Here is a 15,172-nt window from a genome sequence, read left to right as displayed (position 1 = left end):
TCCAATTTACACACAGCTTTCAGCAAATCTTAAGATGCTGTCTGAGTAAAACCCAGCCACTTCTGACTTCCTGCATGCTAGAAATTTGTCAAATAGTGGTGAGAAAAGGGGGGTAGAGGGCGCATTGTTTATCAAACATGTAAATTGGATATATTTTAGTGGTTTTACGTTCGTGACTCTCTTTCCATGTCACCCAAGTTCTGTGAAGAAGAGGTGTGTGTTTGTGTTGGAAGTTTAATGTATGGCACACTGAGACTACTTACTACCTGCTTACCATGACTGGTATTCCCTGTTCTGCAAGACTGGGAGAGAAAGAGCATATCCAATGAATAGAAATGGATCCTTGGGTCTTGGATCTTGAGGTGACCTTGACTCCACAAATCTCCTGAACAATTAAATTACAGAACAGTTGATTGCTTTTTTGTTTGTATGGCAATAGATTACAAAATACGATAAAAGGAGCCTTCAGAACCTACCCTGATAGGGTTTTTTTTCTTTTTGTGGAGAACACCACCACAAAAATATGGTGTAAGAAAATGTTTTTAGTATATTTGTTTCAAATTAAAAATAAAAAACACGTGTTTTACATTTAAAAAAATCCACAATCAGAATTGTGTTTTCAACTGAGGTAATCCAGTAATATTACATTTATATTGTAATTTATTGAGGACTCTAGGTACAATTTTACACTTATAATTAATTAATACTTATTTGGCCATGCAATATTTGCAATTTACACTATTCGAAAGCATGAGCATTGTGTAAAACTAGTAGTGTGTAGGGGAAGATTTTGCGAGGTTAAAAGTGCAGAGGAGACCTAGAGAGAGGATTTGTTCTTTGATCCGGAAGCTAAGAGACCGGACTTGCACAGATGCCGAGCCCTTGGCTTCTCCTGGAGATCTGTATACTCAGCATCTCAGTCTACCAGACCTGGAATAACTCGGAAATCTGGATGGCAGCCAAACACAGCACATTTTTATTTGAAGCAGTCTAGGTTTTTTATTTTGCAATGATTTCCTCTATATGTATATTATTACTTTTAAGTCCTAAGCAGTTCTGTAAAGTGCACATGCTTCTTGTTGTTAGGGTGAGGGTACTGGTCATGGTGCTGAAAGGATTGTGGTGAGGAAAGAGTTTCAGGTGATGTCACCTGACATTCATAGCTCATGTCAAGGAAAGCAACTCTGGGACTCAGATCCGCATTCTCATGGATAAGTACGCTCTGTTTGGACAGGAGGATCAACATGGGTTCTGCTGTGAGACACACGTCAGAGAAGAGTAAAGATACTATTATGTAAACGTGAAAGTCAAGGTACTCATTCACATTGTTAACGTATTATTTCTGCATACAGCAGGACTCTCAGCTGCATTTTAGCTTTGGGACAAACCTGCTCATTTCTACAAAAAGAGCAGTGAAAGTCCCTATTTTCGTGAATTTCAGGTGAGCTTTAGATGGGTCAGATCCCAGAGTTCCTGTGCCTGTCTTTAGCAGGAAATCACCCACTCTCCAATAAAAGCTGAAGACTTTTTTTTTTTTTTTTTTTGGCACATGACAAGAGCAGAGGATTCACTGTGATTTACACAACCACCCTACTTCCTTTCAAATTAAACTGTAAAACGAGCCCACGGCTTTGCAGGTGCTGGAGGCGAGGTGCAGGTCCTCCCTCTGCAGAACCAGGCTGCCGGGGGCTGGGCGCCACATCCGCAGCCACCTCAGGGGCTTCTGCCAGCTCGGGGGCAGTTGCCACTCACAAGGCTCACGGCACGGCCAGTCTGCACACTACATAACCCTTATTTTGTGATGGTGCATTATCACACCCGCGTTTGAACCTTCGACCAAGGCGTTGACAAAGGTGTGAAGCCTGCAACCGGCTATGTTGGTGTGCAATCGATGGCAGCCGCTGGCCGGTGGCACACGACACGGATTCCTGCCCTCCCGCTCGCAGTAACGGATGGCGCCGGGGCCGCCTCAGCGCCGCGAGAGCGCCCTGGGGGGTCCGTCCACCCCCACTCGGCCTCCCCGACGCCGAGCAAAATGGCGGCAAGCGCGGGCCCTGCCGGCGGCACAACGCCCGCCCCACCCGCCGACGCGCGGCCCAATGGAATGAATGGGCTATAAATAGCAGCCAATGGGGTGCCGGCTTGCGCTCTATATAAAAGAGGCGCGGCGGCGGTGCCGGAGCTTCACTCGGATTCGGGCGGTGCGGTCCGCGGAGCGGCGGGGAGGTTCTTGTTGTAGCTGCGAAGCCCGCGGTAAGTCCCGGGGCAGCCGAGCCATTCTGCAGCCTTAAAACGAAGGACTTTGGGTTTTTTCCCTTTTTTTTTTGTTTTTGTTTCTGTTTTTTTTTTTTTTTTCCTCCTGCTGTGTGGGGTGGAGCCGGTCCAGCTGAGGAGGGGCGGCGCGGGGCAGGGGCGCAGCCGGGGCGGGGAGCGGCGCAGGTGCTCGCCGGGCTGGTTAGGCTCTAAAACCAGATTAACCCGGTATTTAGCAGGGTAGTTACATACGTTTGCCCCGTCCAGGTCCCCTGAGAGAGCCGTCTGTTGTGTAAGGGCTTGTTGGATGCTGCCCTCTCCTCCCCTTCCCGGTCGGGGAGCAGCTGGGGCTCCGCGGACGCGGAGGGTGCCAGCACTGTCGGTCCTCGGGATCCCCTCCCCCGGCAGCGGCGGGAGGAGGCGCGGCCGCGCACTGAGGGCGCAGCGGTGCCGCCCCGCTCACCTGTCGGCCGGCCCGGGGTCCGGCAGGGCCGAGCACCCCCCGGCCCGCGGCGGCCCGGCAGCTCCCCCCGCCCCGGAGCCGCGCGCGGGGTCTGCCCGGTGCCGCAACGGCTGCTCCGCGCGACCTTGGGCGCGTCCCCTCACCCGGGCGGCGCCTCGGGAGGCAGGAGAACCTTTGCCCCTGCGGCCGGGGATGGTGAGCACGGGGCAGGGGTGGTGGAGGTGAAGAACTTTACATCTATCTTCCTCCTTGGCGCATGTGGAAGGTGGTGTAGCAGCAAAGGTGTGAAAGACGCGGGTGGAATGTGAGCCAAGGTGACCTTCTGGGTGCCTGGCGTTCCCCCGGGCGGTCCGGAGGCTGCCAAGCCCCCAGTGATAGGCTTCCCATCTTTCTCCCCTAGTGACTGCGGTAGGGTCAGCCATGCCCTTCTCAAACAGCCACAACCTCCTGAAGATGAAGTACAATCCTGAGGAGGAGTACCCTGACCTGAAAGCTCACAACAATCACATGGCTAAAGTGCTGACCCCGGACCTGTACAAGAAATTGAGAGATAAACAGACTCCCAGTGGATTTACCCTGGATGATTGCATCCAGACTGGGGTTGACAACCCAGGTAATTGGGATCATTAGGTCTGCATAATGATCTGTTCTCCCTCCTGACTGGAAGTGCTTCTTGACAATGGTACCCAAAGTTCTCAAGCTACTGAGGGACAAATCTTCTAAAACATTGAGAGGCTGCTCTAAAGGCATGGCTGTGTTAGGAAGCCATGTTTCCATCACGCTATGTTCTATGCTGTGATCTGACATAACAATTCCCAGACACTTCAATTATGTAACTGCTCTGCTAAATACTTTCAATCTGAAGAGGAAAAAAAAAAGCCAAACCAAATGCATTCTAATTATAACTCAGCTGGGGAGGGGGGGGAAAAGTCAGTTTACCTGGCTGTTCTGGTCTATTCCTATTCCAGACTGTGGTTATGTGATGTTCTCTAGCACTTCTATGAAAAAGGGGGAGCAGATGTGTTTACATGTTAACATTACAGTATTTATTTTTACTCTAGCAATATCAAAATGGCCCAACTAAATAATCAGAGACTGCCTCCTGATGAGGAGTACCCGGACCTGAGCACCCACAACAACCACATGGCCAAAGTTCTAACCCTGGATTTATACAAGAAACTGAGAGACAGAGTCACACCCAGTGGCTTCACCCTGGATGATGTCATTCAGACTGGGGTTGATAATCCTGGTAAACTGCATTGAGAATATTCCATGTGAACCAGCTGAAGTAACTGGTGCTTTTGAATATGGTGACTTAAAACTTATCTTGTGGAGGTGGTATTTATAAGCAGACTACAGAAATGTAGCTCTGTAGCAGAAGGAGCAAAAGCAAAGCATGCTTGCTTGCAGCAAAGCATGATTGTTTAGACATGAAGTTCTATGCAGTGATCTAAATTAGCTAGTGAAATTAGATGTGCTGTGTAAATTTGTCCTAAACCAAGCTTGGCAAATGAGCATGGTTTAATGACAACAGCTATGGGTTTCCACAGCACTGCACTTGACTAACTGGATGAAATGTAAAATGTAGGGTCTCTCCAAATGTTTTCATGTAAGAACGAATTTCTAAGTGACTAGTCTTGCCACTAAAGAACTTGCCTGGTTAGTGCTGCACTGGAGTACAGCCAAATGTCACCCAAACTTAGCTTTTCTGACTTTATTACCACTCCAGGCCATCCCTTCATAATGACAGTAGGATGCGTGGCTGGTGATGAAGAGTCCTATGAAGTGTTCAAGGAGCTCTTTGATCCAGTTATTGAAGACAGGCATGGTGGCTACAAACCAAGTGATCAGCACAAGACCGACCTGAATGCTGATAACCTGCAGGTATGAACTTCTGATCAGTTACAGATTATTGGTCTGAGGACTGTGAAGTTGTTGGCAGCTGCCTAAACTGGTTGCTCAGGCTCTATTCCCTCACTTCCATTGAGCATGGACACTGGGCTGTGAGTCTGGTGCGATCAGCCTGAAGAGCTTGCTGCTGTGGGATGTCAGTGGCTGGATATGGCCAGGCAGCTGGTGTGCAGCAGGAGCTTTCTTCAGGTGCTGCTGCAGTGTGGGTTGTGCAAACACCTTCAGTGTGTATTTCCATAAGCTGTGGGCTGTAATAGTCAAGTTGAACAGTACTGTCCTGGGAGTCAAGGACTACCATGAAACTTAAAACACTTTTTGGATCTTAATTACCAACTGATGGTGTCATACTATTGAGTATTTTTACAGCTGGGACTAAGGATTCCTCATAACTTTATGGATTTTAAATGTTACTGTAAACTCTGGGAGTTCCTAACTCCATGTTGATTTGCTATCCATAGATCATATTGAAAGTAAGAGGCTTGGGAGAACAGAAATTAATAATTCTCATTTACAAGAGTAAACACTTACCTAAAGAATGTTTTGCCTCATGTTGATATCTCTAGATTGCAAATCTGAAGGGGTAACAGAAGCCCAGACCACAGTCTGAAATGGACATAAAACTGGTGTTCTGGTGATGTCTCTGTCTTCTAGGACTGCTTAGTAGCTGTAGCCTTGGCCTCAAAACAAGAGTCGTTACACAGATACTTGATGTAATGCTGAAGAAAATAGTCCTGAAGTGAGGCACCGGCTTACAGCCCAAGCAGTCAATACCTCAGGTGGAAAGTGCATTCTTAAATGCATGGGGGCTACATGTGTTTAGGGGAGGTATCTTGGTATTAGGGTTGTACTCACTGGTTTCCTAATCTTGTAGGGAGGTGATGACCTGGATCCCAATTATGTGCTAAGTTCCCGTGTCAGAACTGGCAGAAGCATCCGTGGATTCTGTCTTCCCCCGCACTGCAGTCGAGGAGAGAGGCGGGCTATCGAGAAGCTCTCTGTTGAAGGTAAAGTGAGAACTGGGTGCATCAGGGGAGCACTTCTGTCCTTTGCTCAAGAGGTGTCCTTTGCAGTTTGAAAATAGAGGCACTTGGCAAAAGCCACCTCCCTGGAGGCTTAGTCTGAACATGGAGCCTTTTCCCTGGAAAAGGCTCACTTCATGAGAGCTGCCTCAGCATTGGCAGCTTGTAGCTTGAGAGCAAGAGCACATGGCAGAGGAAAGTTGCACTGCATTAAGTTGACCTCTGCTGATCTCTCAAAAGCCCTTCTGTCTGTGTGGGGAAAGAGCTTGGTTCATCAGGGCTCAAACCTGAAATGTAACAGGTATGTAGCAACTACAGGTCTTGAGTCATGGGGTGCAGTATTTTGTGGCTGCTTTTAATTGACTTTCATTAATGCTTAGCTTGCTTAGAGACATAGTCCTGCCCAAATCTGCAGCTGACTAGAATAAGACTTGGTTTTCAGTGAGACTCCTCAGCTGTTTTTTCTTCTATTGCTTCCCTGTGCTCAAGGGACAGTTCTGGAGACTGAGAGTGTAGTTGTTTCAAAACCTCTCAAGGGCAGGGTAACAGTCCTTGACTAGCATAATACTGCTTGTTACATTCATAACCTTTGTTCTCATTGGAAGAAAAGCGGTCTCCATTTTTACAGTTCAGCAGCAGTAGTGATTCTATACTGCATATAAGGGAACAAAGGCTACTTGTATAAGCCTGGAAGGTGCAGACAAATCATCTGACACTGCCTCAAGTTCTGTAATGCCACAAGGGCATTGCCATTACAGATGAAAGCAAGGGAGGAACCCGACCCAGCAGATCAGATGTTGCTGTGTGTGGTCTCCAGAGTACTGGGAAAGTCTAGCACCCTTAGTCCCATTCTAAAAAAGCCTCTCTTTTTCAGCTCTGGGTAGTCTGGATGGTGATCTCAAAGGAAAGTACTATGCTCTGAGGAACATGACTGATGCCGAGCAGCAGCAGCTGATTGATGACCACTTCTTGTTTGACAAGCCAGTTTCTCCTCTGCTGTTGGCCTCTGGGATGGCACGAGACTGGCCTGATGCCAGGGGTATCTGGTGAGTATATGTGTGAGGAAGCAGTCATAGAAGTCAAAAAAGTCTAGCAGTTTCAGTGGTGACTTGTACTGTTGGGCAAAATAGCAGCTTGTATTGCTGAATCTGATGAGAACTTTCCATGGGGGAAGTTGCAGTTTAACCAGCTGAATTTGGACAAGTGTTCTTCTGCTGGTAAGAGAAAGCCAGCTTGGCTAGCCCAGAACCAGAGCCTGCCCATCCAACACAGGTTAGTGAAGTACCAAGCAAAAACTGCATGAGTTTATAGAACCTAGATCACCTGTAAAGGAGCAGATGTACCACTACAGTTGACTCTTCCCACAAGAGTTGAGAGTAACTTGTGGTACAAACCACAGCATTGTCTTAGCTCAGAGTTGATCCTGAATGCATAGTTACTTCCTTGTAGTCTCTTCACTTCCGCTTGCAGAAACTCTTGGTGTTGAACTAGTATGGCTTTACCTGTACTAGTGATGAGATTTCCCCCCTGTCCCCAGAGACTTGGTGACAGGAATTTACTGATGCAGGGGTGTGGAATGGAAGGATTCTGCTTGTTTTAGATGTAGGTCACCTACATAAAACTCCACATCTCAGGAGCTTCTGCAGCGTAATTAACTTGCTCCCTTGTAAGCTAAGGGCTAGGTTTTTATCAACAGGAATGCTCTGATCTTATTACTGCAGCTGTTTCAGTACAACCTAGAGGAAGCATGCTTTGTTTCTGTAGGTCACCTTTAAGATTGCATCATCTACCTGCAGATTGCCAGCACCAGATAGTGCTGTCATCTGAGCATGACTAATCTACAGGCTTGAAGTGTAATGTCTTAGTGTTGTCTGCATAAATAACTTTCCTCGGGTACTAGCTAATTTCTGATCCTAATCAAGTTCAGAAATTACCAGCATGATAAACACTGATAGTACTTGCTGTCAGCTGCAAGCTGGGACAAGAGGAGCCATTGTTCAGAGGATTTTTATATAGCTTTTCTGAAGAGCCCTGATCTAAAATTAATAGTGAAACTAAGGTACAAAGTGCAGTTTGACAGAATCTGACAAAATTCTGCTGAAAAGGCTTGTTAAACCTGGTGTCATTATGAACATTATTGTACAGGACTCCCTCAAAGTCTACTGATCACCTTCCTGCAAATTGCTGAGCAGAAATACCTTAATTTGTCAACTGTGGCTGCAAGTGAACCAGGGAGATGAGGGGGTTTTAGGTTTTGATACTGTAAGACTAGGTTCACTCTGTAAAGGCCAATTCAAACTACCTCTTAAAAAGAGCAGGGTAACAACTATCGGCTTAACTCAGGTCCTGTGTGGGCAAAAGCAGGAAGATCAATCTTGTTGAAGCAGCTGAGTGATCCTCTTGAACTAAAAACTACAGTGATGAGCAATTTGGTGCCATCTTCAAAATGTGAGGTGGGAAAGACAGCAGATTGATTGCTTTGTCTCCTAGGCACAATGACAACAAGACCTTCCTTGTTTGGATCAATGAAGAGGACCACCTTAGAGTTATTTCCATGCAGAAAGGTGGCAACATGAAGGAAGTATTTAACCGCTTCTGTACTGGGCTAACAAAGGTAAATCACTGTTGTCTGAGCTATGGGTTCAAATGGCACATGGTTCTCTGGTTAGATCTGAGAACACAATTTTCAAGCCCCCTCTGGAGTCCTGTGTGGTGGTGTTTCATAGCCTGGACCTCTGGGAACACCCTGATGAGATCCAGAGCTGTGAGGGCTCCAAAATACCTGTTGTGGCAAAAAAGCCTTGTGGCTGTGAAATCTAGAATATGTTTGCTTGATGTGGTGGCATCCTTATCTGAATGTCTCAACTGTATTTTAAAGACATTCTACATGATTGTCTAAAGCTTTGAGACACATTGGGGGGGAGGAGAAGTTGTTTGAAAGTGGATGGGCAAAGCTGGACTCAGCTGAACAGCTGGATGCTGTTCTCCACTTCTAGTTGTGATATGAGCTTGAGCTTTACCAGCCCTTTTCCTGATCCTAAGAGATGTGCCAGCTTGAGATGTATTAAGTCCAGCTTCCCAACACATAGTGACATATGATGATAGCTTTTAAACTTAGCCTGTCTTGCTGCTAGGGGCAAGATGAAGGTCTTAAAAGCCCCTTGTTGGTGGCTGGTTTTTTCCGTAGGGGAGGGGGCTTATGTGGCTGAAATAGATATTCTGAGTGTTGTGGCTGTTGCTGGGTGAGTGAAGCTGCAAGTGAGCACTAATGGATGTCTTACAGTCTTAAGGCAGAGAACAAACTCTAAACATTCATTTTTTCTATTTATAGATAGAAAGTCTCTTCAAGGCCAAAAACTATGAGTTCATGTGGAATCCACACTTGGGCTACATCCTGACCTGCCCATCCAACCTTGGAACAGGGCTCCGTGCTGGTGTGCACATCAAGATCCCACACCTTGGGAAACATGAGAAATTTGGAGAAGTCCTCAAGAGGCTTCGGCTGCAGAAACGAGGCACAGGTGAGAGTTGGTTACACTGATGGCTGAGTCAGTCTGCCCTAAGACACAAGCAAAAGCCTCAGAGCCATCTCTTGGTTCGCACTGTCAGTGCCTGTCACACCATCCAAGAAAAGGTGCCTTTGTAAAGGAGAAAAAAGTTTTCTAATTGTATATTGAAGGAGTTGAAGATGCCAGTGCTTTATATGTTCTATGTCTGGTGATCTAGTTAGTGTCCTGTGTGTCATTCTGAGCACCAGATAAGGTGGACCTGGTGGCAGCTGTTCCTGTTCTAAGCAAGGATGGGAATCCTGGTTTAACCTATGGCTGGGAGATGGCTCCAGCAGGTACTTGAGACCTCAGGTTAGATTGCTCATGGGTCAGAAGAATAAAGAGCTGGCCTAGTGGCATGTTCTGTGGTTCATGTTGGCAGTCACACATGGCTTCATCCTCCTGCACGTAGGAGGAGGCACCAGTGGCAGCTTGTAGAGAATGGTGCTGCTGTGTCCCTGCCTTAAGCTAGGTGAGGGAAGAAAGGCAGACTCACCTGCTCTAGCTGAGGTCAATGTTGTAACTGAATCTCTTGCTGCAGGTGGTGTGGACACAGCTGCTGTGGGAGGAGTGTTTGATGTCTCCAATGCTGATCGTCTTGGCTTCTCTGAGGTGGAGCTGGTGCAGATGGTGGTGGATGGTGTGAAGCTTCTCATTGAAATGGAGAAACGCCTTGAAAAAGGCCAGTCCATTGATGACCTCATGCCAGCTCAGAAATAAAGCACTTTATTCTCATGCTTCCTAACTTATTGGATGAATAATAAAAATGTCACTCCAATTCAAACCCTTGGGGTCAGAGCCCACTTAGTTACACTGTAGAGAAGTCTTCCATCCATCTGTGTTAGAGTTTATTTTTTTGATGGTTGAGATGTTGCTGAAAATGAAATAAACTATTGTTTGGCCTGAGGTGTCTTAGATATGTTAACTGAATGTCTTTGAGATTTAAGTGGCTTGGTTTTCATAGTTACGCTAGGTGGTCTGGTTTTGTCTGCAAGCACATCTTCCTGGATGTGTTGCTGCAGACCAGCTGCGTTGAAATGTTGTTAAAGCAGTTTCAGAAGTTGAACCTTTTAACTTGATTGTAGTTGCTGTACATTTGAGAACTAGTGTTAAACATGAATCACTGCAAACATGCCCTACCTCCAAGGCTTTGACTTGTGCATCTGCTCATGCCAACTGTAAACTGTCATTATCCTGAGTACTGCAAGCCAGGCTGGCTCCTGTAAGGGGGGGTGGGGACAACGACAGGGCTGGCTCCTCTCAGATGGGCCCTCTCGTGCTGCAGGGCAAGGCTCTGCAGTCAGACTACAGCCCATGGTCCCACTGACCCTGAGCTGGTTTGTGGGGAGTTGTCTTCAGTCTAGGGTGGTGCAGAGAGCTGGTGTGAACAACCAGTTGCTCTTTTGAGGGTAAAGGGGTGAGGTGAAACCTAGATTCTCTCAGCTCATGCTTGTTTCTTAAGTGATTTCAGCTCAGCCAGGGCAGAGATAGGGGCTGGAAGCTGGCACTTACAGGAAAATAGCAGCTAATTAGCTTTAGTCAGCTGACTCTTGGCCCATGTACCAGTTGCCCCATGAAACTAAAAATGAACAGTATAGTCAATTAAAACATGACAAACAGTTTTTTTTCCAAATTGGGCCTGGCTTGCAAGCTCAGGTAGTTCTCTGGGTGTGAGCTCAAGATTGCATCAAGTAGGTCTGTTCTCCAGAATGGCTGTACATGTGTGCTTGCTGTATGGAAGCATCACATTATTAACATAAAGAGCAGCATTTTCCACAAGTATTGCTAACTGGGACCATCAGACCCTTGGAATGAACAGCCTTTGCAGCTCATGCAGATGCACCTGTTCAACAGCTCTAAGCACTGCTAAAGCCCAGCTTTGATGGAGGGAAGATGATGAGAGGTTGATGCAGAGCTCTGTGGTGTGCAGCTTTATATAGGTTTGCGTAGATTACTGAAGCTTTCTTTTGTAAAGGCTGTGATTGCAGGCTGTCACTTAGCTGAAGAGATGATTCCAGCTGGGGTAAGCTAATTTAATTTTTGTGAGAAAAGGCTGAGTGAACATCTCAGATAAGATTTCTTTTTTTTTTCTTTTAATACAGCTTTCTATGTGTTTCAAAGTTAACTGGGTGGGGGAGAGGAGATCACATGTAAGAGTTTTGTTCTGTGCTGGGTGTTCCTGTATTTGAGTTAATCAGCACAGGAGTTTTCTGTATGAAGCTTGTGAGAGCAGGGAAGGGAAAATGGTGCAAGAGACTACTGGTTGGTTCTGTATATTCTTTAGATCCCCCATGCTGTGCTTCGTGTCACTATTCACAGATGCTTGGCAAATAGCTGGTTTTGCTTCTTGTAATCAGAGAGTGTTCATTTAGTGGTGCCTCTCCTCAACACAGCGTTGTTACTGCGCTCACAGCAATTACCTAATGGAAGGAGTTGCCTGAAAACTTGTCTATTTTTTTCTAGCTATATCAGCTGGACTAATAAAAACATTTCTCTCTCTATGCATCTTGTTTTTCCTATGTTCTTAACCCACCAGAGCTGTTATATGTGTCTGCTTTCAGCCCCTGAGTCCCGACAGTCTGAGGCAGCACCTGTAGCTGGCTAAACAGTTGTGCTCAAAGCAGCAAGCCTGTCTTTAGTGCCTGCATCCGACTAGAAAATACTGGTTTTTAATTGGTTTTCTTTTCCACTACCTTTGCTGTGTTCCCTCCTGTTGCTGCCACGCAACTGTGCTTTTGTACAAAGTGATTGCAAATATTCCAAAGAAAGAATGTGTCCTGGCAAAGGCTGGACACCGTGACCAAGGTTTTTAGCACGTCCCCAGGTGGGATGTGCTAAAATCCTCTGATCAAGAGAGAAATTAAACCTCCTCCTCCTTCACCTTAAAGCTTTGGTTTAGTTTTTGGCATTACTCACCATTGTGCCCTGGGTGCCCATCCTGGATTCTATGGAGCAGCCATGTGCTCGTGCCCTGGGCATCCAAAATGGTGCCAGGTGCTGACAGGCTGCTTTGGGACCAGGGTGCTTGGCCTTAAACCCAGGGGCAGAGAGGGAGGTTATGGGTGAGTGCTGTGCTTTATCCAGGGAACCTGCCATTAGCCACCTGTGTCCAGTAGTTTTTGGAAAGGAGCCATGTGGCTCCTGCTCTCATCACACCCCACACTGATGGCAGTGTTCCTCACCAGGCCTGGAGTGGGGACTCCTCCATGGTCCCACCAGTGCTGGAGGTATGGGCAGGGGGAGGAGAGGGGCCAGGAGCCCTTTGGGCCACCTCTGGGCTTCCCTGTGACATTTCAGCTGAGATTTTCTCCCTCATAGATGGGGGAGCAGGGGTGGTTGCTGCTATCCTGCTGCTGTGAGGCAGCCCCTTGTGTTGTCCTCTTTCACTACCTCTGGTCCTACAGGCTGGCATGCTGTTCCTGGGGTGCTGTGAGACATGCACCACTTTTACAATGTTTTAAAGGGAAATTTCTGTTTGTCATTATCTTTTCCTCCTGACTTTCTGTTTCCCCTCAGGGAGCAGCTGCCCAGCCCTGGTTGGTGTGGTGCCAAGCCTTGCCTCTGGACACGCGTGGCACAGGCAGCACGCTGCCTGCTGGCACCCCAGGGTCCTTGCTCAAGAAATGAAGCTGCTTGGGAAACCATTTGCCTCTCGTGTTACACTCACTGGCAGCAGACTGCCCATAAATGCTCCTTATCCCACTTCCGTGCTATCTACTGGAAAATGATTCATGGTGTCTCACCCTCTTGTGGACTCAGCACCATGGCACCCGCCCTGGGCTCTCAGCCCTGGCTTGGGAGGCTCCCAGCCCTCAGCGAAGTGGTCAAGCTCCCCACACGCTCCCTTGTGCCTCTGGCCAGGCGAGGGGACAGAATGACTGCTTCCCAAGCAGCTCCAGGTGCTGCAGGGAGGCTCCTGCTTCCTGGGATGAGGTGGCCAAACCGTGTGCCTCCTCTTTCACAAAAACGGGATGGAGCAAGGTGGTTTTACCTGCTGGATGCCTGGGGCACAGGAGGCTCCTGCTCGAGTCCTGCTCTCTGAGGAGGATTCTTGCTCAGCTCCAACCACAGCTTAGGGCAGGGCAGTGCTTTCTTCAGCTTTCCATTTTGCTCAGCATCCATTGCTAGGCCAAGAAGGAAAAGGAAGGTGCTATTGCCTAATGTTTCCTAAACCTGGGAGGGTTTAGGCTCCAGCCTGTCCTCAGATGAGCATTACCATATTTTTACACAACATGGAATAACTTGAGCAGAAGACTTTGAGTGATCTTTATTCTTTTCTCCACCCACCCACCCACACACAGAAAATGTGGTAGTGTGGTAGGCAGGGCACTCTTCTGAGGATGGAGATGGCATCACAGGCTTTTCATCTCCTGTTTGCTTTGCTTTTTCCCTGGGGAAGCAGCCGGCCAGCAGGCTCCTTTGGCTGCTCCACATTCCTCTGGCTAGTCTGCCTTCCCACCTCCTAAAAAAACATAGTTACAAAGCTGGAAATAGCCTGGGTGACATTTTCTCCAGCTCTCCACCAGTGGGACAGGGCACTTCCCCACCATCATGGGGCTTTGTTGGGTTTTATTTGTCCACAGTGGAGGGGGAGCCCAGCCCAGCAATGGAGAGCACCCCACAGGAAGAGATGAGAAGCTAATCACAACTGGCCTCTTGCATTGCTTGACCCTCCTCCCCTGGTTATAACATGTTAGGATTTATTTTCTCACACAGAAATCACACAAGCCCCTGTCCAGCTGCAGTCCCTGGCCAGTTTGACGCACAGGCCACTTGCCCTGGACTGCCAGTCCCCCATGACCTCACTGGCCACGAGCCGCTGGCCAGTGGCGATGGCTGCCTGAGGTGTCAGTACTGAAACACTGGGCTTCCCCCAGCTTTTGAAACACTATCTAGATTTTTTTTTTGTCCAAATGTTGCACAGAGCCAGGCTGAATGTGCCAGGTGAGAAGTAGTACCTGCTACACCCACAGCGTGGGTCTAGTGATTAAATTGGCAGTGTGAGCTCAGCCTGGCATTGACGATTGGGAAAGTCTGCAGTATCAGACAGGGTAAAAATAAACTCAGATGCATCCAAACCTACCAAAGATTTTTGTTTTTCTCCTCCAGCTAGTGAGTAAGACTCTGAGAAACTGTTTATATATATATATATATATATATATATATATATATATATGAATTAAACTTTCAAAAGGGCAAAATGCCTCATGCTCAACGCCCAGGAAAATGTGTAGAAAAATGTTAACGTTGAAGTTTTAATGAATGTGAAAAGTTCAGCTAAAAATATACAAGAATGGGCAACCCTGAGCTTTCTTCAATGCAATTTCAGAATAAAACCAAAATTGAAGTTTAATTTATAGAACGCATGCAACTCCAGATCTTTGCAAAGACCTCAGCTTTTCCCTGTGTTTCGTGCAGGTGGGTGTGAGGTTTGGCTGACAGCTGCAGTCTGGTTGCTTTTTCCACATCCATTATTGATGACCCGAGAGTGAAACTGAGAATAACCTGGAAGACCTTGGAAGTGTCACCTTTATTTTTGCAGTGACTTACTGTGATGGTGTTTGATGGTAGCACTCGAGCGCAGCAAAGCTTTCCTGGATTACTTGGGAAAGAGTGAGACTGAAAAATTACTGAATTAACTCACCTGAAACCCCATGCCTGGTCCAGCAGAACAGTGAGCACATATACCAAGGAGAGCTTTGCTGGGGTGTAAATAGTGTCTGTTTGCAGTTCAAATGCTGCTGCACATCCAAACTGCAGCGAAGCTGGCGGGAAAACCAGTGGAAGGTTCAACTCTAGTGCCAGCTCTGCACATGGGAGCTGATGGAGGTTGGGCACTGTCTTCGGCACAGAGGTGACTTCTCCTGCTTTGCTGTCCCAGCTGGCCAGGGACAGGCTGGAGGCAGTGAGATGCAAACGAGGTGGCTTTGGGGCACGATTGGTGAAGTCATTTTGGGCAGGGAGGCTGGAGTCCTTGT

General features: G+C 47.4%; 1 protein-coding gene across 3 annotated transcripts; it reads left to right on the top strand.

Moving 5' to 3' along the window:
- Positions 1–2,195: 2,195 nt before the first annotated feature.
- On the top strand, positions 2,196–11,586 carry CKB (creatine kinase B). 3 transcript variants are annotated; one of them, XM_082283147.1, is made up of 8 exons: positions 2,196–2,253; positions 3,778–3,965; positions 4,446–4,600; positions 5,499–5,631; positions 6,521–6,692; positions 8,137–8,260; positions 8,978–9,167; positions 9,736–11,586. In XM_082283147.1, the coding sequence occupies exons 2-8, from the start codon at positions 3,788–3,790 to the stop codon at positions 9,912–9,914; spliced, it is 1,131 nt and encodes a 376-aa protein (XP_082139273.1). In that variant the 5' UTR covers positions 2,196–2,253; positions 3,778–3,787; the 3' UTR covers positions 9,915–11,586. The 3 variants fall into 3 exon arrangements, with proteins under 3 accessions (XP_082139273.1, XP_082139272.1, XP_082139274.1); XM_082283146.1 differs by lacking the exon at positions 3,778–3,965 and adding an exon at positions 3,117–3,329 and having other exon boundaries at positions 2,201–2,253; XM_082283148.1 differs by lacking the exon at positions 2,196–2,253 and adding an exon at positions 3,197–3,329.
- The last annotated feature ends 3,586 nt before the right edge of the window (positions 11,587–15,172 follow it).

This window comes from Coloeus monedula (genome assembly GCF_965178545.1).
Source record: "Coloeus monedula genome assembly, chromosome: 6".
Classification (NCBI taxonomy): Eukaryota; Metazoa; Chordata; class Aves; order Passeriformes; family Corvidae; genus Coloeus; species Coloeus monedula.
Note: the sequence above shows the minus strand (reverse complement) of the source record. Positions and strands in the feature narration are given on the sequence as shown.

Bases quoted from the DNA above. Each gene is read 5' to 3' on its own strand.
- CKB (XM_082283146.1), top strand. From the start codon at position 3,137: ATGCCCTTCTCAAACAGCCACAACCTCCTGAAGATGAAGTACAATCCT. The intron at 4,601-5,498 runs GTATGAACTTCT...CTAATCTTGTAG, and splicing joins TGAATGCTGATAACCTGCAG to GGAGGTGATGACCTGGATCC. The intron at 5,632-6,520 runs GTAAAGTGAGAA...TCTCTTTTTCAG, and splicing joins CGAGAAGCTCTCTGTTGAAG to CTCTGGGTAGTCTGGATGGT.